This window comes from Eublepharis macularius, chromosome 17, assembly GCF_028583425.1.
Source record: "Eublepharis macularius isolate TG4126 chromosome 17, MPM_Emac_v1.0, whole genome shotgun sequence".
Lineage (NCBI taxonomy): Eukaryota > Metazoa > Chordata > Lepidosauria > Squamata > Eublepharidae > Eublepharis > Eublepharis macularius.
The window spans coordinates 23,820,075-23,846,373 of NC_072806.1; the positions used below are offsets into that span (position 1 = coordinate 23,820,075).

The window sequence follows — 26,299 nt, forward strand, 5'->3', positions numbered from 1 at the left end:
CCTGGCTTGTTTTTAATACTGATAAATTCTGCGGTGGTTGTGATAAGCAGCTCAGTCCTAAGGGGGAGGGAGTGCTTAGGGACCAGACTAGCCCCTATGACAGTGTATCTGGCACTTACATCATTGCAAACTCCAGTTATGCTGGCGGAGCTCCTGGGTGGCCCCCTGCCTGGATTTCATGACGGCAGGGGGCCACAGCGTCCCGGTGGCATATCTGTGCTGGCAGGGGAGGGGGTGGGCCAGGGGGCTGGGTGGGAGTTAGTCGGCTACCTAAGCTGTTCCAGCCTTGGGAACACCCCCAACTCCCGCAGAAAGTTACACCATGGAAAAGGTGGCATATCCCATGGGTATTCATGTTATAGGAAAAGTCAGCTCCCCCCCACCAATGTATAGCCCAGTCCAAGCGGCCCAGAGGAGTACAAGATGCCAACTAAAGTCCCAGCCAATCTGCTTGTGGCCCTGCAGAGGCCGAGCCCCCTCCCTGGTACCCAATTTCACCCCCCACCCTACATAAACTCTGGCTGGGGTGCCCATGGACTTGGTAAGTTGGGGTGCGACACAAGGTTCTAACCCAGAGCTCTCTGCCATGGGGACTTAGACCACAAGGTACCTCAATGGTGGGGAGAGCACACAGTAGGCACTTTGAAAAATCGGAAAGCACCTTGCATTCACACATTGGTGGTGGGTGGGGGAGCTAAGTTCAGAACATCTAAAATCTCCCGTTACAGAACCCTTGCAGGTAGGCACCCTGTCTCCAGAGTCTTGCCTCGAAGGGATGAGGATGTACTGACAGGTAAGAAGGAGCGGGGGGGGGGGGGCTGCTTTCTCACCCACAGCTGCCTCCCTCATTCCCCTCACACATCCCTGTGCCTGCCCCCAAATGCTGGCCTCTGCAGTTGAGGGGGACTGGAGCCTGCCCCCAGGAAGCATGGTCCGTACCTGACAAAGAGGGAGCTCAACTGCGCTCAACAGAGCTGCTTTGGACTGGTGGTGGGGCGGAGGTGTGGGGGGGTGATGCTTGCAGCTCAAGACAGGGATGTGTGTAGACTGCCTTGACTGGACTCCCTCTCCCTTCCTTCGGGCATGGCCAAGGATCAGGGGGCCTGGGCACCAGCTCTCTGCACTCCCCTGGCCAAGCAACTCTCGCAGTCATTTTCATGCAAGATCAGATCTCCAAACAGCAGGAGCAAAGCAAGCTGACACAGCCGAGGAGCGCTTCTTACCTGGATGGGTAAGAGCAGTTTGGATGCTCATCACCTCTGCCTCAATGGCATCTCCAAACCCCACCACCACCCCCGGGCTGTGGGCAGCAGACATGGCCTTGCCGTTGTTGCCCATGTCTCTGTTTTTCTTCAGGCAATCCAACCAGGAGACCTTGGTGCGTGGCTGTCACAGATCCTGGTTCTTCTCTTGGACTGCATTTCCAGCCTGCCTCTGGGAGCATTCCCTCTGAGAGAGCCATCTGACCTCTGCCTCGCTTGCTCGGAAGCAGCAAAAGAGCTGGCTTGACCAGCCTCCAAAAGGCTCTAGGGAGCTGCACGCACACAGGCAATTGCCAACCTAGACAAAGGGAGATGGCAACCTGTGCCCAGATCCTCTTCATGTACGGCAATTCAATAAAGGCTGCATTCTACCACAAGTCTCTCCCTGTCTGTTTGCTTGCCCTTGGATGACGGTAGCTCCATGCCCCTCCTTGACCCAACTCTCCCCCCTCACCTGTCACTTCCCAATAGGGCTGCCCCTTCACACATCCCAGAAAATGGTCTCTGGCTCCAGCTTGGTAAGGATGAGGTGGATTCAGTACATGCTCTGTGCGCTTCTAGATTTCTGTTTTGTTCTGCTGCAAAACAGAGCAACAGTCCAGTGGCAACTTGGAGGCTAAGGCCACACTAAGTTTCCCGCCTCCCCTTGCCTCCCCAAGATGGTAGGATAGAACTCAAGAGTGTTGTCTGTGTGTGTCTGCCCTGGATTGGGGTGGGGGCTCTAAGAAGGTCTTGCACTCTCCCATAGCACTGCAAGCATCTGATAAGCCAGGCAGATGGTTGGTGCATGGGGGGGGAGGGCGTTAATGCTAGGATATGGATTGTGGAGCGATGTGCCAGCCAAACCAATGGATCTCTGGGGCTCCTCATTATCAAAGCCAGCCTGTTCTCCCTTTTGCTGTTTGCAATGTGTGGGGATAGTCAGACCCAGGGCTTTAGCCCGCCTCTCCCCCCTGCCTTAATGGGATTCACGCCTCGAACACCAGGCATGCTATCTCAGCACCTTTCCACTGAGCCATATCGATCAGCATAATACTCTCTGCCTGGCCTCACGTAGCTGCTGCTGATGTCAGAGTTCCGGAGGGGTCTCTAGTTCTTCATGACATGCCTCTCTTGGCTCCAGGGCTTTGGGGCTTGTCTCGTGTGTTGGGGGTTTGGGGTTCGAGCCTGGCCAAGGAGTTCTCGGACCTCCTGCCTTTCTGTTTTTACTTTTTCAAGAGCCCTATGAAAGCCCTTTAAAAATAAAAAGGCCAGGCAAAACCAGATTTCTGCCATTATCACGTGGTACAGAAAGGAGGCGCAATTGTGGCGCAGTGATGGCGGGGAACACATGGAATGGGAAAGTGTGTATCTGCTTGAACAGCACCACGGTTGCGAAAAAGGTGCGGAAACAAAAAGGAAGTGTGGATTCGGCCCTGGTGAAAACCAGACACCTGGCAACTCTATTGCAGCTGCTGCAATCACGGCTGGGGATTGGCCCTGCTTTTGCCTGCCACTCACGGCAACTGGTGGATGCTGCCAGAGTTTCCAGGGAAACAAGGGAGTGCGCTCTGCTGGCCTCACCGGGCCGGTCTAACCTGCCAATGCAGCTTCCTCCCGAAAGTCCTTTGGGAGAGAACTGGTGGCGCCAAAGACATGTCAGGTTCTGAATGCTGTGTTGTGCTGCTTCGCTTAACCGACTCCATCTTTAATTCTTTCAGTGTTTAAGTGCTTTCTCCACAGGTGCCAGGTTCCCAGGCAGCTATCTCACAGAAGAGGATTGTTTTGGCTACCGACGTTCCACCAAGAACCGGCCTTGGGAACTTTCGCTATCCTGACATCAAAGGGGATGTTTTGAGCACTATGGGGGGAGGTTGGGCCTTCTGTGATCTGTTACTTTGTACCTCATGCTTTGCTAGTCATTGGTAACAATGCATATGTACCATCCTGAATATTGCATTCAGGCTAGTGGACTATAATGAACTAATTCTTCAGTAAAGACCTTTTGGAAACAATGGACTGTTGTCTAATTGCAGAAGGTAGTCTGGAGTAAGGACATTATCTAGCCACAGTTCTGACATTCTGTTCTGACACACAGGAGGCTGCATGCCAGTGCCCAAGCAGGATTTAGGATCGCGCTGCCCATCAGACTCTTTTAACCTGGAAACTGCCTCAAGCAGGTCTCTGGCAAAGGCAGGACAGAAAGGTTCTTGAAACAATAGAACGTCTTGCGAGAGACATGCCAGCGGATCGGATGCCAAATGAGAGCAAAGCCAGATGAGGTAGTACCAAAACTAGAGGTTTATTTCATTCGTTTTCTTAAAAAATAAAGAATATTATTACAAAATGACCCTCTGCAGCTTTCCTTACCCCCGGAACATGCAACAAGGAACAGTTCTAAGTGCTGTTGAATGAAAGGGGTGGTGGTCGTTGTGTCTCGGAAAGGTGTGTTTGTCCATGTGTGTGTGTTGTGCATTTGGTCAGTTGCACAATTAAGTGAGCTTGTGGAGAAGAACATAAAAGGAGCCCTCCTGGATCAGACTAAAGTTCAAGCATGTGATCTGGCACCCTGTTTCCAACAGTAGTCAACAATAGGCCTCTGGAAAGCCCAGAAAGCCAAATTCCCCACTTCCTCAGCTAGCATGCAAAGATATGCACTGAACATGGAAGTTCCATTTCACCATCGTGGCTAATAGCCATTGATAGAGCCATCCCTCAAGAATTGGTTTAACCCCTTTTTAGAGCCATCTAACCTAGTGACCATTGTTACACCTTGTGGCAAGGAGTTCCATAAGTTGAGTGAAGAAGTGTCTCCTGAACCTACAGCCCATCAACTCACTTGGTGTCCCTGAATTCTAATACTATGGGAGAGGGAGAGGTTTTCTCCTTCTTCTTCTTATACATCATGTGGCCTAATTTTATAAACTTATTTCACATTCTCCCCTTTTCTTAAAATAAAAATCCACAAAAACTTTAGTTTTTTTCCTGTAGGAAGACAATTACTACCCCGCCAGCATTTCAGTTGCCCTTTTTGGAACCTTTTCTAGCTGGCGTTCATCCTTCTCAAGTAGAATTGCTCAGCTTCTAAACCGGTACTTTTTGTCTGAGAGCAGTTGTCTTGTTTGCTGTGAGTTGCACAATTGCAAGGTTCAAAAAAAGGACCAGAAGGCACAAGTCTTAGCCCCTGCATGGTAGCCATTGGCTAGTGTCAGTCAGTTCCTAGACTTCCCAAAGAAACACGACAGTATTCTAAGAGGTGGCATGGTGTAGTGATTAGAGCACCCAACTAGACCCATGTTCATATCCCTGATTTGCTGTGAAGCTCTTGAATTAGTCGCTTTCTCAACCTAACCTACCTCACAGGGTTGTTGGGATAACAAAATAGAGAAGTGAATCACATACATGTGCCCTGAACAGCATACCCTTCTCATGGGAGAAGGGCAAGATACGAATCTGTTGTATAGATGGATCGGTAATTTTATCAGCCTAATTCATCTTCAGCCACTGCTTGACTCGAGGGCTCCAAATTCCACCTCAGAGAAGGTAGAATATGGCAGTCAGAATCCAACCATAGCTTAGGCCTTTGCAGATTTTTCTTTAAGCGCTTTCTCAGTGTTCACCAAAGGTGTTCAAATGCTTTCCAAGAATTCCACAGACTCCTGTCTCTCCATCCCCAGGGAAGACAAAAGTCCCAGAGAAAGACAAATTCAGTAGATATTGTTCAGGCTGATACAAGCCGTTTGCAGTGGATTAGAGGAGGAGGAAGACAAGATGGGGTTTGTGGTCAGTGCCAATCCTAAAATAAAGAAAAGAGAGACAGGCTAAAGCATATGTTACCCACGGCTTTTTTTCAGCGGGAACACAGTGGAACGGAGTTCCGGCACCTCTTGTGTCCAGTGACCCCACCCCCCTGATCTCCAGACAGAGATCAGTTCCCCTGGAGGAAATGGCCCTTTTGTAAGGGAGCCCATGTGTTTCTCCCTCATTTCCCTCTTGAGAGTTCCACTGCCTCTTTTCCCAGAAAAAGAAGCCCTGATCCTACCAAACCTTGATTGGCATCTATTTGGCATTTTTAAGCCAAAAATTAGCATTAGATGGACTAATAAAACTGCCCATCTAAACTCACAATCAAGCTAGATGCTGGAATATCCCAGTTCAGTGCAAATTTTTTTGCAAATAGTTTGAGAGAACCAGGAGCAGATCGGGTCTACAATGCCAAGATGACAGGTCTTGACAGGTATCCCAAAGCACTTCACTGCATCACTCATTGTGTATGAGTTAACGTTACTTTATTGATGAGCATACCGGTATCAAGATAGCTGTACAGGGTTATTGGCTGGAATGAGGCTAGTAACTAAAGTTAAGGGAAGTATAGGTCAAAACCCCCAATACAGTAGGAAAGTCTGTTGGAGTTTGAGCATGTAAAGTGTGAGAACACAGGGAGGAAAGCATAAACATTCCACAGTCTTTAGGTCTTTCAGACAGTTGGTGCAGTCTTTGTTAGACTTCAAGGTCACTCTCCCAGGCTGGCTGGGGCCTGTTACTAAAACATTTGCAAGGTAAGCAATTAAGCGTTCTCTCCCAGCTCAGGGGTAACTTTGTATACTCTCAGAGGATAACACACAGAACACTGGCAATAAGAAAAGAACAATTACTGAAACAGGAATCAACCACCACATGATAGATATGCTGGGGGGCTTATCTGACACAAGCAAGGGAGAGGGGGCAGCCAGTTCTCAGTATGCAGTCTTCTTGATCTCAAATGGCCTCCCAGAGCTGAGATCTGGGGGGAACCATGATATTGGCATGGCACAGGGAACCTGTACATCTTCTCCTGAAAGGAGCATTTATCAGCGCCGGGAGGCCACTTGGTGTTGGTGAAATGGAATGATGGGAAATACTTTAATTCTTCTTCCTCCCACCACCAGCTCTTGTCTGCAACAGGGCTCTCTGCAGCTCCTAGGTGGCTGCCTAGGACAGCCCACGGAGTGGGATCAACCCTACCTTCAGTTGCCCTGTAGCCTCAATAGTCTCTGCTATTCTTTTGCAGATAGCACAGTGGGGTTTTGTTGTAATTCAAATTGTTTTTTTTTTTAAATTGCCACTTACACTCTCATTGAGAAACTTTTTCCTTCTCTTGCAAGTTGCACATGGAGGAACTGACAGCATCTTCTTTTCCCTGAGGAAATTACCCAAAACAGAAATATTTGATCATCCCAGCATAATTCTCAGCAATAATGGATGAACTCTAATGTCAATTACCAGTTAAGGGGGGCCAGCTCTGGTGGCGTGGGTGGGGAGTGCTGGCTGTATAGGGCAGGGGCAGCACAATGAAACCCACCATGTGGATTCTCTGTTGCTACTACAATTGCCTCTGTATTCACACCAGCAACGAGAGCCCCATCACTGTCTGAAAGCAGCCTAAGAGCCAAGCTACAAGTGACGAATGACACTTGCCTGTCAAGTGAACAGACTCACGTGTAGTCCTCCCTGTTCACTTGCCATTCACTTGCACTCCTCTTGATCAAGTGGAGCACAAGTGAATGGCAAGTGAACAGGGAGAACTACACGTGAGTCTGTTCTAAAAGCCAAGCTACAAGTGACGCCTTACACAGGTTGGACACTTGTCAGCTTACCTCAAGTTTTGATGGGAAATGTAGGCATCCTGGTTTTACAGCTTGGCTCTCCATTACAGCTGCAAGACCAGGATGCCTACATTTCCCATCAAAACTTGAGAGAAGCTGACAAGTGTCCAACCTGTGTCAGGTGTCACTTGTAGCTTGGCTCTAAGGCTTGCAGTCCTGGCAACACTTTCTTGGGAGTAAGCCCCACCGAACAAAAGGGGACTTACAGTACAATCCTAAGGATGCTTAACTGGGAGTAAGCTGCATTGAATAGACCTGAGTACAATTTTGAGAGGACCTGATTAGGATGGCTCTCTTAAAGTATAGAGCAATCCTATGTGGCTTCCACTCTACTTAAGACTGTAACGTAGGTGGACCATGACATTTGGGGACTGGGGAGAGGGGCTGCCTACTCACCGGTTTGAGGGAGTCTTGTTCCGCGTACTTGAACTTCTTTTGCTTGTAATAGTCGCGCTTGGGCAAGAAATGCAAGAGAAGCAGGTCGCAGAGGACGGAAGCCTGCGGTTGGGCAATGAAAAAGCCAGAGCTGAATGGAAATCTCTCTCCCCTTCTCAAGAAGTTGGTAGAGTTGCTGGAGCCCAAAAGCTCCACTGGGGTCCTCCCCAAGGATATCAGGGTCTGTACTCACCACTCCAAAGATGCCAATCCCAGAGCCGATAGTGGTCATTGTTGGAATAATGTCAAATTTTCCTGCCTGAAAGAAATCAGAGATAGTAAGGCAGAGGATGTGAGATATAGGAAGGAAGGAGTCCAAGAGGCAGGGTTTTTTTTTTGTTTGGGTATATTTTTATCCCACCCTTCTGTGACAGTGGCCCACATGGGTCTCCCCTCTTACATTTCACCCTTACAACAATCCTGTGAGGTAAGTTACAGAGAGTGACTGGTCCAAGGCCACCCAGCGAAACTCCGTGGCTGAATGCAGATTCGAACTTGGGTCTCCAAGATCTTAGTCCAACATTATAATCACTGCACCATGCTAGGCTAACTGCTGTCAAATGCATGCACGCCAGGGTGGCCCTTTTCCTACTCTCCTCAAAACTCTTTTCAAGGGAGCACTTGACGGAAACTCAAAAGATTTATCCCCCGATTGAGCTGGCTGGGTTGATCTCATTACTTGCTCTCATGCAATACGTTACTTTGCGCAGTTTGTAAACGGCATGTTATTTTCTTGCATTTCTCTGTTGTATGATGTGGTTTTGGGGCTTCAGCCTCTTCGTCTCTGACGTATCTTGACGCATCTGACGAAGAGAACTGTGATTCTCGAAAGCTTATGCTACAGTAAAGTTGGTTAGTCTTAAACGTGCTACTGGACTCTTTTTGATTTTGCTACTACAGACTAACACAGCTAACTCCTCTGGATCTATAGCCTCTTCGTAAACCACTATGGATCTCCTTACTGGGAGAGAGGTTTTTAAATAAAAGCTGAGACCTGCCCCTCCATCATGTTACAACATCCATTTTCAGGATATTTCACAATAACTTTATTGTTTGGTAATATTATTGCACGTATTCTGGGGAAAAGATTTTAAAAGCCTTGGGGGGGAGGGGCTCTGGATCAGTGGCAAAGCATCTGTTTTGCATGCAGATGGTCTCCCACGTGCAGCCCCTGGCATCTCTAGCTAAAGAGTCTCAGGTAGAAAGACATCCCTTCCACCTGAGCAAGGCTACCTGGGGAGCTGATGTCAGTCACAGTAGTCCTCGAAAGACCAATGGATAAGGCAACTTTGAAGGTACTACTTATACTCCCAAGTAGTTAATAACTCATTAAACTTTTTTGCCCGGCATTCTCCAGAGCAGTTAAGGCAAATGAAGGACACGCGACACTTTATTTGGAAGAGCCGTCATTAGATCTCCCAACATATTTTTTTTAATATTAAAAACTGGCTTGGAGAAGAGGCATTTTGCAACAGGGCTGTGAAAATGGAGGAACGCTATCCTGCGGGAAATCCCTCCCAAGCTTTGGTTAGCCCCAATATGGGGGGAAAGCAGGTGCCATATGGGTATCTGACTTTTATGGGGGAGGGGAAGTAATTTCTGCTAGGAGACCTGCATCTGCCACAATATGGGGGGGGGAGTAACCCAAAAGGCACGTTGCACATCTTTCCAAATTCAGCTGTTACAAGCATGTCCCTGTTTTTAATTACACAGGTATGTTGTGCAGAGAGGAAGGCCATTTAGACTGTTTCTACCTTGCCATTTGGCAGCAAATCACCAACAAGGCTTAGTAGATTTTTTTATTTAAAAAAATAAAATCAACACTGGGTTGGATCCTAGTTTCTGATTCTGTTCCGCTAGCAGCAGGGTCTTCCTCTGAAACAAAGAGCCTGCCATCTGTACAAAGTCGCTTCGCTTCCCACTAGTGGAACACTTCTTTCTCATCAGAATACAACTCTTTGCATATGTACTGGAACAAGGCTCCACCATTTGTAGTATACCAGCTTTGGATCCAAGCCAATATAACTAAATACATCAGCAGGTAAATGCATACAGTAAAGACAGCAGATGACCAAAACAAAAAGATCTTTACAAATCACAAGAGACCAGAAGGACAAAATTGGCCTGGTGTGAATGGAGTGACACCAAGAACTCATGCTTAGAGCAAGAATTCTTCATTCTAGGTACCACCACAGAGAAGGCCTTTCTTCAGTACTTGCCTCCCTTCCAAAGAAGGAGCTATACAGAGAAGAGGGGGATACATAGGTGAAGACAGGGCTTTTTTCTGGGAAAACAGTTGGCGGAACTCAGTGATGGAACTCAGGACCACGCAATGACATCACTTTGGGTCAGCTGGAACAAGGTGGGGGGGTAAAGTTTAAATCACCCTCGGCAGAAATGGTCACATGGCCAGTGATCTCCAGACAGAGGGGGGTTTACATTGCCCTCTGCACAGTGGTGCGGAGGGCAATCTAAACTCCCCTCTGTCTGGAGATCAGGGGGCGGGGCCACCGGCCATGTGACCATTTTCAAGAGGTGCTGGAACTCCATCCCACCACGTTCCAGCTGAAAAAAAGCCCTGGGTGAAGATATTGATGGGCGGGTTCATGACGGCGGACTTCCTTGTGCAGGTACATCTTAAGGACTGTTCCAGTCAAGAGAATTCTGGTATCACAACCCCCCAATAAACAAACTCTGAAGGAGAATATTATTTTCCAAGATAAGCATTACCTTTCCGTTGACCAGAATATCAAATCGGATTCCAAACACCTTGTACAGGGTCCTTACATCGCTCCCATTTTCTCGGTAATACTTGGCATATCTTTTCAAAACAAAAGACATATTTGTCAGAATGAAAACATTAAGATGCCTTTTACTGGGTCAGGCCCTTGGTCTATCAAGGTCAGAATTGTCTACTCTGACTAGCAGCAGCTCTCCTGGATCTCAGACAGCGTTCTTTCACATCACCTACACCGGATCCTTTTAATTGCAGATTCTGGGGATTGAACCTGAGACCTTCTGCATGCCAAGCAGATGGTCTACCGGTGAACCACAGCTATATCCCTGACATTAACAAAAACAAGTATGGGGGATGAATAAAGTAAGGGCCAGCCTACCTGAAGTTGAAGCCAGGAGAGAGGTTATTATCTTCATTATACAGGCCATGGAAATTGTAAACGGGGATGCAGTGCTTCACAGACCAGTCAAGGTCACAGTCCCAGCTTATAGTAATGCCAACGACACCACCCTGCCCAAGAAAAAGAGCATAGCCTGTCAGGGATCCTGTGTTTGTTTACAGGTTGCTATAGTGGTTAGTGGTTAAGAGCAACAGGACTCTAATCTGAAGAACCAGGTTTGATTCCCCACTCTTCTGCTTGAAGCCAGCTGGGTGATCTTAGTCAGTCACAGTTCTCTCAGAGCTCTCTCAGCCCAACCCACCTCACAGGGTGATTGTCATGAGGATAATAATAACACACTTTGTAAACTGCTCTGAGTGGGTGTTAAGTTGTCCTGAAGGACAGTATATAAATCAAATATTATTATTATTATAATATTATTATTGCACTGGTTTTTGGTCAAAAGGTAGTTTGGAGGTTAACATCAGACCTTACAACAATAAAACTCTTCTCTAAACAACAGCCAGAAAAATTGTTCTTAAAAAAAATTACAGCAATGTTAAATCAGTTCTAAAATATAAACTCCAGGGCAAACACCTGGGTCAGAACAGAATAATCTTCTTCTGCCTCTGGAAAGAGGAAGGAGGAAAAGAGAAATATGGGCCCTGGGAAACTGGTTCCAAAATGCTGGGGGTGGTAAGAGTTCTTCCACTTGTCCAGCAGTTAATTTTACCTCAGCTCCTTGACCCCCCCCCCAAAAAAAACAACAGTCAAGGTCACAGACAGCAGAAAGCCACTAAAGAATACAGCTTTAGCTCAGGTAGAGCAGCATGGGTAATGGATCTAGGTCTGTAGAGCAGGGAAGCTACATCAAATAGTAGAAAGGGAACAAAGAGGAACCTGAGTGGAGCAAGAGCCTGTAAGTGATGGAAGAGGTCAAGCCCTCTAAATCACTGAAAGCAATTCTTGAAAGAAATCTTTCATGAGGTGGAAAAAACCAAATGGGGTGAGGAAAAGGTGAGCATTTTCACAATGCAAAGGCTAGTTTGGTGTAGTGATTAAGAGCGGCAGGACTCTAATCTGGAGAGCCGGGTTTGATTCCCCACTCCTCCGCTTCAAGCCAGCTGGATGACCTTGGTCAGTCACATCTCTCTCGGAGCTCTCTCAACCCCACCCACCTCCCAGGGCAACTGTTGTGAGGATAATAATAACACACTTTGTAAACTGCTCTGAGTGGGTGTTAACTTGTCCTGAAAGGCAGTATATAAATCAAATGTTGTTGTTGTTATTTGACTGATGTGAATCACATTTGTCAGTGTATAAACATTACTGAGAGCAAATGAAACAGAGAGTGAGAGGAAGCACAGGAAAGGAAAACTTAACGTAAGAGGACCTTTACTGAATAAGACTGAATGTCAATTCACACATTACCAAACCCTTGTTTTTGTTGAAGAACAAGTCTTGGCATCAGGCATTCAATGGGAGTTTTGTGTCTTCCAGACTGATACACACCAATTTGCATCAAAACCACACAACCACAGCATGCAGGCTGAACTGGCTGCAGCTCCCCCCGCCCCGGCCCCAGCCCCAGCCCGCACAATTTTTGTTTCCTTCAACCACCCCCTGAAGCCACCGTTGGTTCTATTTTAAAATCATGTTGCTTACATGGCTGCAGAGAAGTTTTGCAACAAAACCAACAGTGGCTCCATGGGGCAGATTTTAGGAAGTGAAAAGGGCACAGGACGGGAAGCTGAAGTAGCTTCTGCCTGGGCGCCGTGATTGTGAGGAGAATTAGACAAATTCATGTTTCGAAGGTACAAAACTCTGATTGAATGACTTCAGGTTATCCCCCAAGCAACTCAAGGGCTTCGTAACATGTAAGTTGGTCCATCTACTCCAGCATCCCGTTTTCAGTGGCTGGCCAGATGCTTCTGGGATGCCCAAAGCAGAACATCTGGTAAATGAATAGATAAACATTTTGCAGATGTGGATAAAATATTGATGGAAATGGGCATTTCTTTCAACGCTTCTCAAAATATGCCTGAAAGACGATTATTTGACTGGAGTCAGTCCAGCTCTATACTGATCTCCTGAGGTCCACATACGTCAAAGAAGCCCTCACCTTCTGAGCTAAAGTAGAAAATTTCTGTCCTGACTCTTCCACAATATATCCCAATTCAAACACTGGGCACAACGGATCTCTGACTTTGTGATAGGTGCAGTTCTTGAGGTAGTGCTTGGTGACCTTCTCCACAAGATTGCGTCTGTCAAAAATTGAAAAAACACTATCTTTAGAGATGCTGTTCGCAAGTGTATATATAAATATGTCTTTTCAATTTGATTAATATAATATAAATAGTAGAATACAAATTTATTATAGCCAGTACTGAAATAAGTGTCAGACTAGAGCCACGGAGAGCTGGGTTAAAATCACCATAAAACCATAAGCCTTGGGCATGTCAGTTCTCACTCACCAAAACCTACCTCAGAGGGACAACAACAACAAAAAAAACTGGGAAAGAAAATGGGCAAAGAGGGATGGGCACATGGCCAGAGAGTGCCCTTTGACTGTGCTTTGACTGAAAATAACCAGCCAAATTATTGAGTATAATGATGAGAATGACTCAGAGAATCCAATTATAAATAACACCTGTCTGTCCAAATGAAGGCAGAAATCAGTTCTGCCTGGCAGATGTTATGCGAGTTAAGCAGCAAAAGTAGCCGAGGTCATTGGATTTTCCATCCAGGACAGATGCTGCTCTGGGAGTAGCATGGCCTCCCGGTGTACTTGCTTCTGTGCCCCAGTAAATGGCTGCTCAGTCTGCCCACAACCTGTAAACAAATCATTATAAAGACAAGAAGGCTTCATCCCATGGGAAATGCCCCAATAAAGACTGCCTTCACCACTGGGGAGTGGTGAAAAGCGGTATTCAAATGAGAAGGAAATTTGTGATGATTAAAAATAACGTTCCGAAGTGCCATCTTTGATCAACAGCTTTGATTGATTACTTACCTAGAAACTTTGAACCTGGGGAAAGTAATACTGTTCTTGATAAATAAGGTGAAGTTTTCTGCTTCTAGCAGCAGTGGTGGGCTGCAAGACAAAATAATCAAAGCTTGTAGGTAAAATCACTGGTGTCCACTGGAGAAGGCGAATCCCTCCCCAACCTCTACCTAGTCAACATCTGGAATACAGTTGTGTTAGAGCTGAGCAGTTTTCTTCTGTTGGATTCCTTTCTTGTTCCAGAATCTCCCTCTATGATGTATTCTATTCATCACAAATGGAGGTTAACTTGGAGGATTTCTTAAATTAATTATGGAGTTAGATCATGTGCAATTCAATGTTGCTTTGAGGTCAATAGCATCATTGTGTGCTTTGATATAATGTTGCCAAGTAGGCCCCCTCCCCTGCTTTAAAGCCTGCCATGAACTGTGTTAAAGTTTCCTGCGTTGCCGTTTTACTGCTGCACAAAGACTGCTTTGCACGTGTGTGTTCTAATACACGTGTCAGTTTCCTGCCTGCGTGTCAATTACCTTGCTGCTACAATAGACTGTGTAGTTTACTGACTCCATGTTTGGATAACTGCACAAAGGACTCTCTTTCTGGGCAACCCTGCCCTGACCTGTATCTGGATTTCCCAGTGTGTGTTTGGACTTTCTTACAAGTGTGCCCCGTGCCTGCATTGCCATCTGCCACGGACCGTGCCTGTTCCCTGCTTTGGACTGTGTTTTAAAGTGTTGTTCCCGCTGCCTCCATGGAAGCCTGCCTCATATGGGCCCAAGCCGCTGCTAGCAGCCGGGCGCCTGCCGGGGAAACCTCCAGCGAGCCTGGCTAGGCGCTCCCTGGTCAGTTCCCGCCTGGAGCCTCCCGCGGGCCGGTCGCCGAGCTTGCCCTCGCTACCGGGCAGCCTGCTATCCAGCCCCAGCTATGCCCAGCCGGCATCCATGTTCTCAGGCAGACAGAAGACCCTGGGAAGAAGACTGCTTTGAGAAGCCATTTCGGCGAAGCGGGCACACCACGTCCGCAGCGAGAGCCCCTCGCCCCGCTCTGCATATCTTAGGAGCCGCCCCGGAGAAGGAACTAAGTGCCGACCATCCCAAGCACTTAAAGAATGCATCTCAAAGAAACCTCCGCATTCCAAAGCTGATGACATCAGGACAAGCCCTGTCCGCTGGAACATCCTTTCAGCCCACTTGGATTTCCCCCTCCCTCTTTTGTCCCCTCTTCCTGAGGTGTCACTTATCACAATCTGATTACCAAAGTGGCCCATCCAAGCCATTCAGTAGCCAATTAGACCCTTTGTTTTAATCTGTGAGAACCACCAAGTACAGCACCAGCCCCAGGGTACGTTTTGGGGTATTTAAGCTGGTCTCCCAGACCACTCGGTGCCTCGGCCATTCCCTATCCAGACCTCCTTGCTGTCCGTCTGTGGTTCCAGTGCTGGCATTGGGCCACCCTCGCTGCCGTGTCTTTGCTTCGCTCCAGGATAAGTGAGTATTCCCCCTATCATCGTTGGGAACCAGCTAATGCGAACGTCTCTGTATTTCCTACTCTGTATTTTCCTAGATCTTGTGTGTTCCTTGTATGATTGTGCAAGTTAGGCTTACGCCACACTAAATACACGTGTTTGGAACTTATTTGTTGTCTGCCTCTTTTTCACTAGAGTGTCTGGGATCGGGACCTCCGTAAACATAGGTTATGATCCTCGCTTAATTTTATAGTTACAGACTGCTACAGCTAATTCCCCATTATAATAAAAGAGCAGTTCTGGTAACAATAATGCATTGCAAAATTAGGTATGCCTAAATCTATATTTGTATATATTGGTTCTTTTGGGGTTTTCTTGCATTCAAAAAGTCCCAGCTGTTTGTCCCTGATTTCTTTTTCTTTTTTAATCCAAGTTCAGTTGACTGTTTTATGCCATGTTTAGTATTTAATGCTATTGCAAATGGATTGTAAAGATGTCTAAGGTGTAAATTGCACCAACTCCCTCTAGTCTTGTGTCATCAGAGGATGATCTCCTAACAACTAACATCCATTAAGAAACCTCCATTGACATCTCAACCATCAGAATAACAAAGGATTGTTCAGCCAGAGAATTCCAAGTTAGAAAAATCCCTGAACAACAGGTGCCAATATAGACTTGCTGGCAGTTCAAAGAATCCTAGAAGGATAATGTGGTCAAAATTCCCCTTATCAAAGGAAGGAAGGAAGGAAGGAAGGAAGGAAGGAAGGAAGGAAGGAAGGAAGGAAGGAAGGAAGGAAGGAAAGTAAGTCACCCGCTCTTTCCCTGGCAGCAGCAGACATCATTCCCAACTGAAAAAAGAGGAAAAGTAAAGAGTCCAGTAGCATCTTTAAGACTAACCAACTTTATTGTAGCATAAGCTTTCGAGAACCACAGCTGTTTTCATCAGTCCAGTATCATCTTTAAGACTAACCAACTTTATGGTAGCATAAACTTTCGAGAACCACAGCTGTCTTCGTCAGATGATGAAGACAGCTGTGGTTCTTGAAAGCTTATGCTACAATAAAGTTGGTTAGTCTTAAAGGTGCTACTGGACTCCTTACTATTTTGCAACTACAGACTAACATGGATAACTCCTCAGGAGAAAAAGTAGCAATCCAAAGGAGGATTATAGTTCTCTCCTCCTGCAAGCTGCCGAAGTAATGCATGCAGCCTGGACTATGCTGGCAGAGTCCAGGGTTTAAGACACACATACTCCATTAACATTCTTCATTGCCTCCTACAAAGATTTTCCCCTCCTCAATCAATGATTTATTTCATTAGGATAAGAATGCAGAGAGATCCCCTCGCCCAATTCCTTACTTAGGAACAACGTCATCAATTTCTACTGGGCACCAGCCAAAGATTTCACAGGTCTTTGCTGTATTGTTAAAATTCACACACTTCCCAGTCGTGATGCCTGAAAAAAGAAGACAGCACACAGTCAGGTTAGGCGGAGCAGATCTTGCAAGAGGTCAGGAGGTCTCATTTGAAGTCTCTAGAAGCTCAGTTCACACCCACTTTCCTCCATGCAATTGACACTGCAATTGTATTTGCCAGATATGGGAGGCATACAGCAAGCAGCCCGGCAGGAACCTATGCATTTCACATTACGCACTCCACTTTATGCAGTTCCATAAAAATAAAAAAAACTAAGTGAAAGACCCTTGGAAAGGTTTTGTATCGCTATTTTGCCAGGAATTTTTAAATACAGTATTACAGCTGATGGGTTGGGGTTTTTTTAAAAAGCCTTCTGTCACTCGCATTACAACTGTTACTGCAGTTCTATTGTGCTAATTTTTCACTCTTTTATGCCAATCCATGCTTTTGATATGGTTTCTATGTGACTATTCTCCTTTGTGTGCTGCTGCCTATTCTGCTTTTATAGTTCTGTATTTATTGTTTTTAATTGATTTTATCATACATCATTTTTCTGGAAACCACCTTTGACGTTTTTTTTTGCAAAGTGTGGAATATAAATAAATAAATAAATGCAACTGATCTCCAGACTATAGAGATCAATAAAGAAAAAGAAAAAGTTTTGTATCCTACCATTTTGTTTTGGCTACATTACAACTGTTGTTCTTTTTCCTGCTTTTTATAAATTAAAACCAACAATATTCTGGTCTGAAATATTACTTTTCATCTTTCGAATGAGTGAATTTTCCCCATTCCATTAGTTCTTTGTGCCAAAGATTTGCTCCACCTTGAACTCCACTTTCCTTACATTATAAAATTAACTCTTGCAGTTCATATAGCCTTCTTTGCATTTCTAATGCACATGTGTACATTGCTAAAACACAGCAAAAAGGCACTCTTAACATAGGCTGAATCCACATTACCTCCACGCGTCCCAGTGTTGCACTAAAAGTTCGCTAAACACCCGGAAGTATAGCGTCTTTCAAGCGCGATTTCTGAATCTCGCGAGAAAGACACTATACTTCCGCGTGTTTAGCGAACATTTAGTGCAACACTGGGACGCGTGGAGGTAATGTGGATTCAGCCATAATCACATTTATGATTGCATAGAGATTTTTTTCTTGCAGTGCTTCTCTGTTGTGCACATGCCATCAGGAAAACAGGGCACAAAGTGTTGGTCAAAATACCACCACCTCTTCTTCCCAGGCTCCTTTTATTCCCAGTAAGGTATCAAAGACTGGAACAAGCTAAAAGCAGCCCCAAAGAGGGGAAATTCCTATTGGAGAAATGGTTCAGGGGGGAAAGGTTTCCCTTCACCCCATTATGGCTGTAAAAATCCATTCCCTGATCAATCACATATATCCAGCAGAGCCTTCTTAGGGCCAAAAGCTATATAGCGCAGCATTAAATGGTTTAAAAAGCCGATTGGACAAGTTCATGGAAGACACGTTTATCAACAGCTATGAGCCATGAGAGCTAAAATGGAACCTCCAATATCAGAGGCAGTCTACCTCTTTCTTCTAGATGCTGTTGACTCCACACCCTGCTTCTGATCTTTCTTAAAGGTAGGGCTTTTTTTCTGGGAAAAGAGGTGGTGGAACTCAGGACCGCACAATGACGTCACTTTGGGTACGCTGGAACAAGGGGGGAGTTTTTTAAAGATTAAATCACCCTCGTCGAAAATGGTTACATGGCTGGTGGCCCCGCCTCCTGATCTCTAGACAGAGGGGAGTTTGGATTGCCCTCCATGCCACCGAGCCGTGCAGAGGGCAAGCTAAACTCCCCTCTGTCTGGAGATCAGGGGGCGGGGCCACCCGCCATGTGACCATTTTCAAGAGGTGCCGGAACTCCGTTCCACCGCATTCCGGCTGAAAAAAAGCCCTGGAGGCATCTGTATGACCACTGTGGCAAACAAGACAATGGATTTAATAAAACCTTGGTCTGAGATCCAGCTGGGTTGTTCTTACGTTCTTATAACACTTACGCACATGAATTCGTAAAGCTGCTTTATAACGAATCAGAGCTTTGGTCAATCAAGTTCACTATTGTCTACTCAGACCGGAAGTAGTTCTCCAGGGTCTCAGGGCAGAGATCTTTCACATCACCTGCTACCTGATTCTTTTAACCGAAGATGCCGGGGATTGAACCTGGGACCTTCTGTGTACAAGGCAGATGCTCTATCACTGAGCCACAGTCTCTCCCCACACAGGCCAAATGATGTCTTTTTGTGTGTTTCCTTTCTCACCTTGACCTCCACGAGGGTGCTTTCCGGCAGTACATTTAACGTCTTCATTACACAGCCCTGTTTCAGGATTCTGAAAAGAGAACAAAGACAGGTGACCATTCCATTATAGTAAGATCTCCTTCAGTATCATATATCCCCTTTGTAAGGACCTCCAGTGTTAGGGCGGTTAGGACAAGCTGCATTAGATTTTTGCAAACAAGAAAAAACAAGAAGCATCAAATTATGCCTTTATGCAAAGTGGAACATGCTAACTGATTTGCGTAGTTTGTCCTCACCCATATTTCAAGGGTATAATTATACAGAAAAGGTGTGAGTAGGAGGCAAATGGTTTGCACCTGAGGGCCAAGCTACAAGTGACGAATGATCCTTGAACAGCAACAGGGCCGGCTCCAGCATCGCCAGCACCTGAGGCAGCTTAAAGCTGCCTCTGTGTGCGCACGCCGGACTGCATGATCACACAGGGGCTGGCACACGAGAGGCCTTCCAGCCCTCCCATTCAGTTGCTCGGCGGGCCAGGTGCAGCCAGCCCACTCAGCTGCCCCACACTGCCGCCGCCAGCATACACTCCTGGCTGGTGGCGGTGGTGGCAGCTCCATGGAATGCGCCCATGCCCCCAGGTTGGCGCCCCTCCAGCGCCTTAGCGCCCTGAGGCAGCGGCCTCACCAGCCTCAATGGGCGGGCCAGCCCTGAACGGCCAGTGAACAGACTCACATGTATTCTTCCCTGTTCACTTGCCCTCCACTTGCCCTCCACATGATTGAGTGGAGGGCAAGTGGAGGGCAAGTAAACAGGGAGGAATACATGTGAGTCTGTTCACTGGCCGTTCAAGTGTCATTCGTCACTTGTAGCTTGGTCCTTAGAGAGGGCTGTGGCTCAGTGGAAGAATGTCTGCCTGGTAAGCAGAAGGTCCCAGTTTCAATCTCCAGCTTATCCCCGTTAAAACGACTAGGTAATAGGTGATGTGAAAGACCTCTACCCAAGATCTTGGCAAGCTGCTGCCAGAGTGGACCATACTGACCTTGAGGGACCAGTGGTCTGATCCCATATAATACAATTTCTCCAGGTCCGTTTCCAGATGGCTTACCTTCTGCCACTCCATGCCGCAACATCACGGCTCGTGCCGGGGAAAACGCGAAATATCACGTTTTCTCGCACGAGTTTCGCACAACGTCGCACAAAACTCGCGCGATATTTCGCGTTCGCCCCAGGACGAGCCGCGACGTTGCAGCATGGAGAGGCAGAAGGTAAGCCATCTGGAAACAGCCCAAGTTTAAAAGTACAGTGACTTAAACGGCTCTATCATGGTGAGGAAGGATTGTAGCTAAGTGGTAAACCACACACTTTGAAATACCCCAGGTCCAATCCCTAGCAGCTCCAGTTAAAGAATTTCAGGAGCTGGGAAAGACATTTCCTTTGCCCAAGGCCCCAGAGAGCTGCTACCAGAGAGTAGATATCATTGAATTAGTTGGGCTGGGGCCAGACTTTCTATTAGGCAGTTGCGGATTCAATATCAATCTTCAGGAGTTTCACATTTGTTCATGGCACCAGTTGTTTTAAAAAAATCAATACATGATTTAATTTGAACAAGTCAAATAATCACAGGGTTTCTTGGGACTTTAGTGAGTTAAATGTCTTCTGGAAGAGGGTTTTTTTTTAAGTTTGGGTTTTCTATCAGCAACTCCAAAAATGGTGAATCTTTCTCACACATATCATTCTGATTCCGCCCTCTCCATCACATTTCTTATACACTCACCCATGTTCCAATGGACCAGAATTTCACGCCCTATTTTAACAATACTGTTGCAGTAACCATTTGGAGTACACAGAAGCAGGCACATAAGTAGGTCTCCTGGCTGGCTTTTTTGCAGCTACCCACCCTGAGCAAGCTTAAATACACATTGAAAAATGACAGGAACAAATTACCTCAGGGCACCTTCTCTGTTTCTGTCCTGGAGTAATGATGAAATTGGTCATCACCACAAAGGAACTATCTCCCTACAAAGGAAAACACAGCAGAGTTTGTGTCAGAAACTTCCCGGTCTCATCAATGAGTCATTTACAATTCTTTGTTCCCCAAATCCCCTTCCTCCAGAACATTTTGTTTTTTAATAGTTTAATAATGCAGAATACCATAGTGCGCTTCCTCACCATGGGCCCTGGTCACCAGCAGCATATTTAGGGGCAGGGCCATGAACAGTAATTTGAAGACATACTTTCCATATAAAAGGAAGTGCTACTTCACTCACTGGCTTGCGGAACTCACTGCCACCAGTGTGGTGATAGCCACTGGTTTGGGTGAACTTAAAGGGGCATGGGCACATTTACAGAGGCTAGATATAACACACACAGTTGAAAAGGACCTTCAGGTTCAGAGGAAGAAAGCTTCTGCTTGTTAGATGCCAGGGATCAGAGAGTAGATGAAAACTATTCCTAGAGGGCCCTGGAGATGCCTGACTGATCACTGTTGGAAACAGGATGCAGGGCTAGAGAGACTCTGGTCAGACCCAGTGGGGCTATTCTTATATTTTTAAACCCTGGATTCAATCCTTAGTACCTCCAGCTAGAGGATCACAGGTAACAGATACTGGGAAAGACTTGGGTGGTAGTGATGGAAACAATACTGAGTAGGGTTGCCAGCACTCAGAGAGATTTTGAGGGCAGTGCCTGGGAAGCTGGAGGTTGGGGAAGATGCGCTGTCACCTCTGGGTGACACTCTAGGAATTTCCCCAGTCTCTACAGTAAAGATCACAGAGATGTGAGGAAAATCCTAGAACATCCCCATGAAAGCTCTTTTCATTTTTTCTCCTGAGCCTCCATTTCTTTATTCTGATAGGCTGTTCGCTTCCACTGTGTGTGGTTCATGGAAAACACGGTCCCATGAACGGCGTTTTCCTGAACCATGAACCAGCCCAGTTTGTGTGTTTTTTTGGTTCGTATTGCGGTTCGTGCCCACCTCTAGTCTCTATTCAGTCCCAGGGAGAGGGGGGGGGGTCCATTTTTTAAAATTTGTGAATGAACTCCATTTCAACAATCTCATGTTGTAATCTCCACTCAAAGTGTCTCTGTTTGAGGATTTTTAGGCTATCAGTAAAATGTCCTGGAAGATTAAAATGTTCTCTCGTTTTTGAGCATTGCGATTTCTAATGTCAAGAGTTACGTCCATTTATTCTTTTGCATAGGGATTGGCCTGTTTGCCCAATGTAGAGAGTGGAAGAGCGTTGCTGACATTTGATATATAACACTGGAAGATGAACAAGTGAATGAACCTGAGATGGTATCACTGGTGTTAGGGCCACTGATTATGCTGTTGGAGTAAATATGGGGACAGAGTTGGCATCTTGGTTTATTGCAGGCTCTTGTCCCAGAGTCCATGTCAATATTGGGAAGTACATTATTATGAGAGAGAAGTTACTTAAGGTTAGGGGGGTGTCTGTGGGCAAGAAAAGTTTGCCTCCCAACACTTGTGAGAGAAGAATATTGACCCTTTTCACACTACTTAGTTGCTTCCGAAACATCGCGATATGTAGTGCAAAAACGCGGAAGATAGCGTCTTCTCGCGAGAGTTTTGCGCGATGTCATGCGAGTTTTGCACGATGTTGTGCAAAACTCTCGCGAGAAGATGCTATCTTCCACATTTTTTGTACTATATATCGCGATGTTTCGGAAGCAAGTAAGTAGTGTGAAACGGGCCAGTGTTGGCTAGCACTGTGTGTAAGGGACTTTTAAAAATGGAGTGTCAAAAAGCTTTCACTGATGCTGACCTAGGCAGAGTTAAATAAAGTCACTTCCAATTCTTTAATTTTTTTTAAAAAACCCACACCTGATATTTCTAAATAAAATTAATCAAATGATGTAGGAAGGGAAAAGAGTGTGACAATTACAATTATAATGGCAGCGTAAGTAAACTTACATAGAGATCAATATTAAGCAAGATACTATAAGAAATCATATTCAGGCTATCCTTTATTATAGAATTGGATCTTATCAGAAAGAATAGAACATATCAGCACTCATATTTGAACTGCACAATCAGCTAAGACCATTTCCTACTAAGCTAATTTGTGTTTAATAAACCTCTAGTTGATTTCAATTTGGAACGTCAATTTCCAAAGTCCACACTTGCTACAACTTCAGCTTCCTTACCTGAGGTGGGAAAACGTAATCGGTGCCGTCCCAGATGTGCGGGCCCATCTCGCTGAAATTTGTAAGAGTCAGCCCTTTGACTTTCACAGAGACAGAGCTGATGATACCATCCCGGGACTGGTAGCCTTTCTCATAGAGGAAAACCCACCTAAGGATAATGACAAAAAAGTGTATTAATCGCAATGATTCTCTAAAACAACTACAAACCATTGAGGACTGACTGTTCAGCCACACTACAAATTTTAGTCAGCTCAAATATCCTGTAATAAACTCTAGGGGGATTGTAGTTCTGGGAGGTGTAGTTGTTAAGAGTGTCTGACCAGATGGGAAGACCCAGGTTCAAATCTCCACTTCTCTATGAGCCTTATTGGGTGATCATGGCCCAATCGCTTTCAATCAACCTAACCTCACAGACTGGTTGCTGGGATAATACAGAGGAAGGGGAAATCACGCATACCATCCTGGACTCTTGGGAGAAAGGCTAGGATAAGAATATAATAGGTGAACAGGCAGATCTAGACAACAGATTTCTATTAGTTTTAAATGCCATGGTGTTTCCTAAAGTATAATGGAACTGTACTTTAGTAAAAACCCTGAGTATACATTTATTATTATTATGGTTCATAACCAGCACATGTCGATCAAGCAAATTGTATCGAAGAAAAACAATAGTGAAATTTACAGACACAAGTATAGAACAATATAGGTTAAAAACAAGACTCAGGAATAGAAAATAAAACAGTGAACTCCCATTTCATATATCTGATAGCTTCTGTAAGCGTTCCCTGCGAATTCTATATGCTACAACAAAAATCTGGCAGAAGGCAATGAAAACTGAGGAACTGCGTCAGATAGTGATATCCAAAAGAGAGCATTTAGAAAATCTCTTAAGCAAGGGTTGTAGGATATTCACACGAACATCCTGATAAAAACAGCCATGAAGCATGATATGCTCGATTGTTTTGGCCATACCCTGATAATTCTCTTGAGAGCTAGTTTGGTGTAGTGGTTAATTGCATAGGACTCTAACCTGGAGAACCAGGTTTGATTCCTCACTCCTCCACTTGAAGCCAGCTGGGTGGCCTTGGCTCAATCACAGCTTCTAGCTCTCTCAGAGCCAAACTACAAGTGACGAATGACACAGGTTGGACTCTTGTCAGCTTCCCTCAAGTTTTGATGGGAAATGTAGGCAGCTTGGCGGAATGTTGGACAAGTGACAGTTGAAAAGTCCATGGGACAGCAGTCAGAGAGCCAAGCTGCAAGACCAGGATGCCTACATTTCCCATCAAAACTTGAGGGAAGCTGACAAGTGTCCAACCTGTGTCAGGCATCACTTGTAGCTTGGTTCTCAGCCCCATCCACCTTACAGGGTGTTTTGTTGTGGGGATAATAATAACATACTTTGTAAATTGTTCTGAGTGGGTGTTAAGTCATCCTGAAGGGCGACATATAAATCAAATGTTGTTGTTGTTGTACAAACACACCTGACCCCACACACATACTGAGAAGAGGAACCCACAACGTTTTTGGTGCAGATACATTCAAGATTTTACAGAACAGCGATCCTTGCAATTTTCAGGACTGAAGGGAAGCTATGATGGTGAAGCTGGCATATAAAGCCAGTTTTAAGGTTGCAGTATAAATATGACTTTAAATGACTGTACTCAAAAAACATCAAGAATTAATAGGGGCATTTTCTGTTGTGGCGGTGTTATTGTATATTCCTATAAAATGGCCATAAAAATGGTGCATACCTATAAAAGATACTTCAGTGGCATATAAATAGTACTGCCCAAATGCTGTAAAAGAATCAAGAGAACATCAACAACAGATGGGAAAATTAGGCAGGCCACATCAAGAACTGTGTACGGCATTAAAAAGAAATAAAAATAATTTACATTGGCTCATCCCTAAATGAAACCAAATCAATAACAGAGACAAACACACACATATTCACTAATATAATGAAATAACAACAGTCACAAAACCAGCATGCAGATCTCTAATTCCAGGTGATGCTGCTGTTGAGAAGTTGAAAGGGATTCACAGAACTACAATGTGTGTGTGTGTGTGTGTGTGGTGTGTGTGTGTGTGTGTGTGTGTGTGTAAAAAAATCTGAATGGCAGGGAGGCAGACAAAAGCAGGTGTGTTCATCCTATAGAGAAGGGGGAGGATATCCTAGGAGTCTTCAAATATTTATCATTAAATAAAGAGATTTCAAGGAGAACAGACGGCAGAGCAAGGAGGAAAGAAAATTAAACTTGGGGGATATGGGTTCAGTGTTTACCCAGAGGATAATGCCAAGGCATTCTTGTATTATTTATTTTGCATTGGTCATAAGTCCTTCACAAACAACCCGTGAGGTAGCTGTCATTTTTATCCCACCCTTTCTTCAAAGAGCTCAGGGTAAAGTACAGTCTCCTCTTTTACATTTTGTCTTCACAAAACCCTGTAAATTGCTTTGGCTGACTGAACCATGGTCGACCAACAAGCTTCATAATTTGAAGCCAGATCTCCTCAGTCCTGCTCCAGCGCTCAAACCACTACATAGCATTGCCCTGCCTCTATGTGAGGTACAGTCAGCTGAAAAACAGCAGAATTGGTCCCAGAGTCCCTGGTATGTTTTATGGCTAAGAGCCAAGCTACAAGTGACAAATGACACTTGCCTGGCAAGTGAACAGACTCGTGTATTCCTCCCTGTTCACTTGCCATTCACTTGCGCTCCACTTGATCAAGTGAAGCACAAGTGAATGGCAAGTGAACAGGGAGAAATACACGTGAATCTGTTCACTTGCCAGGCAAGTGTCATTCGTCACTTGTAGCTTGGCTCTTAGTGAGGATTTGAATGTGTGAATTCCCCATTGTAGACTAACTACTACAGGCCTCTGGGATTTTTATATATACAGAAAACAGGAGGGTGGTTTTTTCTTGTTTTTTTTTCCTATGGAAGCAGCCTGCTATGTTTGGTAAGAGGAGGTAACCTTCTTACTGTTCTCCCGTTTCTTTGAGAGCCATTGTGATGTACTGGGGAGAGTAATGGCCTATGAAGCTCTGTTATAAGTTACTGATCCATCTCGAAGCTCGTGGGATGACTTTGGGCCTGTCATATTCCCTCAGTCTAATACACCTCAGTTGGTTCAGGCAAGGGTAAAATGGAGGTGGGGAGAACAGCATGTAGTACCTTGAGTGTCTAAGGGCCAAGATACAAGTGACGAATGACACGTGAACGGCAAGTGGATTGAGTGGAGGGCAAGTAAACAGAGAGAAATACACTTGCCGTTCAAGTGTCGTTCGTCACTTGTAGCTTGGCCCTGAGTGTTTACAATTCCGTAAATAAATCCAAGAAGGGAAAGCAAGTGCTATTAATCTGAGGTAGCTGACTCTTAGTGCAATCCTAAACAGAGTTAGGCAAGTCTAAGACCATTAACTTTAATAATCATAGACTGGAGTAACTCTGTTTAGGATTGCACAATAAATGATAAGGGAGAGGGGTGAAGTGAAACACAGACCAGAACCATGGAGACTAGGATCAAATTTCTTTTAAGCTCAC

General features: G+C 45.4%; 1 protein-coding gene across 1 annotated transcript in view; it reads right to left on the reverse strand.

Annotated features, from left to right (window-relative positions):
• Positions 1-3,522: 3,522 nt before the first annotated feature.
• P2RX1 (purinergic receptor P2X 1) overlaps positions 3,523-26,299 on the reverse strand; it is a 34,709-nt gene continuing 11,932 nt past the window's right edge. Inside the window, exons 2-13 of the mRNA XM_055001421.1 lie at positions 22,750-22,897; positions 20,530-20,601; positions 18,607-18,676; positions 16,266-16,362; positions 13,451-13,531; positions 12,560-12,701; positions 10,438-10,568; positions 10,052-10,142; positions 7,515-7,580; positions 7,283-7,384; positions 6,351-6,420; positions 3,523-5,037 (exon numbers count right to left, since the gene is read on the reverse strand). Coding sequence (XP_054857396.1) covers positions 6,355-6,420; positions 7,283-7,384; positions 7,515-7,580; positions 10,052-10,142; positions 10,438-10,568; positions 12,560-12,701; positions 13,451-13,531; positions 16,266-16,362; positions 18,607-18,676; positions 20,530-20,601; positions 22,750-22,897 — 1,066 coding nt within the window. The 3' untranslated portion in view covers positions 3,523-5,037; positions 6,351-6,354. The remainder of the gene's footprint in view (positions 5,038-6,350; positions 6,421-7,282; positions 7,385-7,514; positions 7,581-10,051; positions 10,143-10,437; positions 10,569-12,559; positions 12,702-13,450; positions 13,532-16,265; positions 16,363-18,606; positions 18,677-20,529; positions 20,602-22,749; positions 22,898-26,299) is intronic.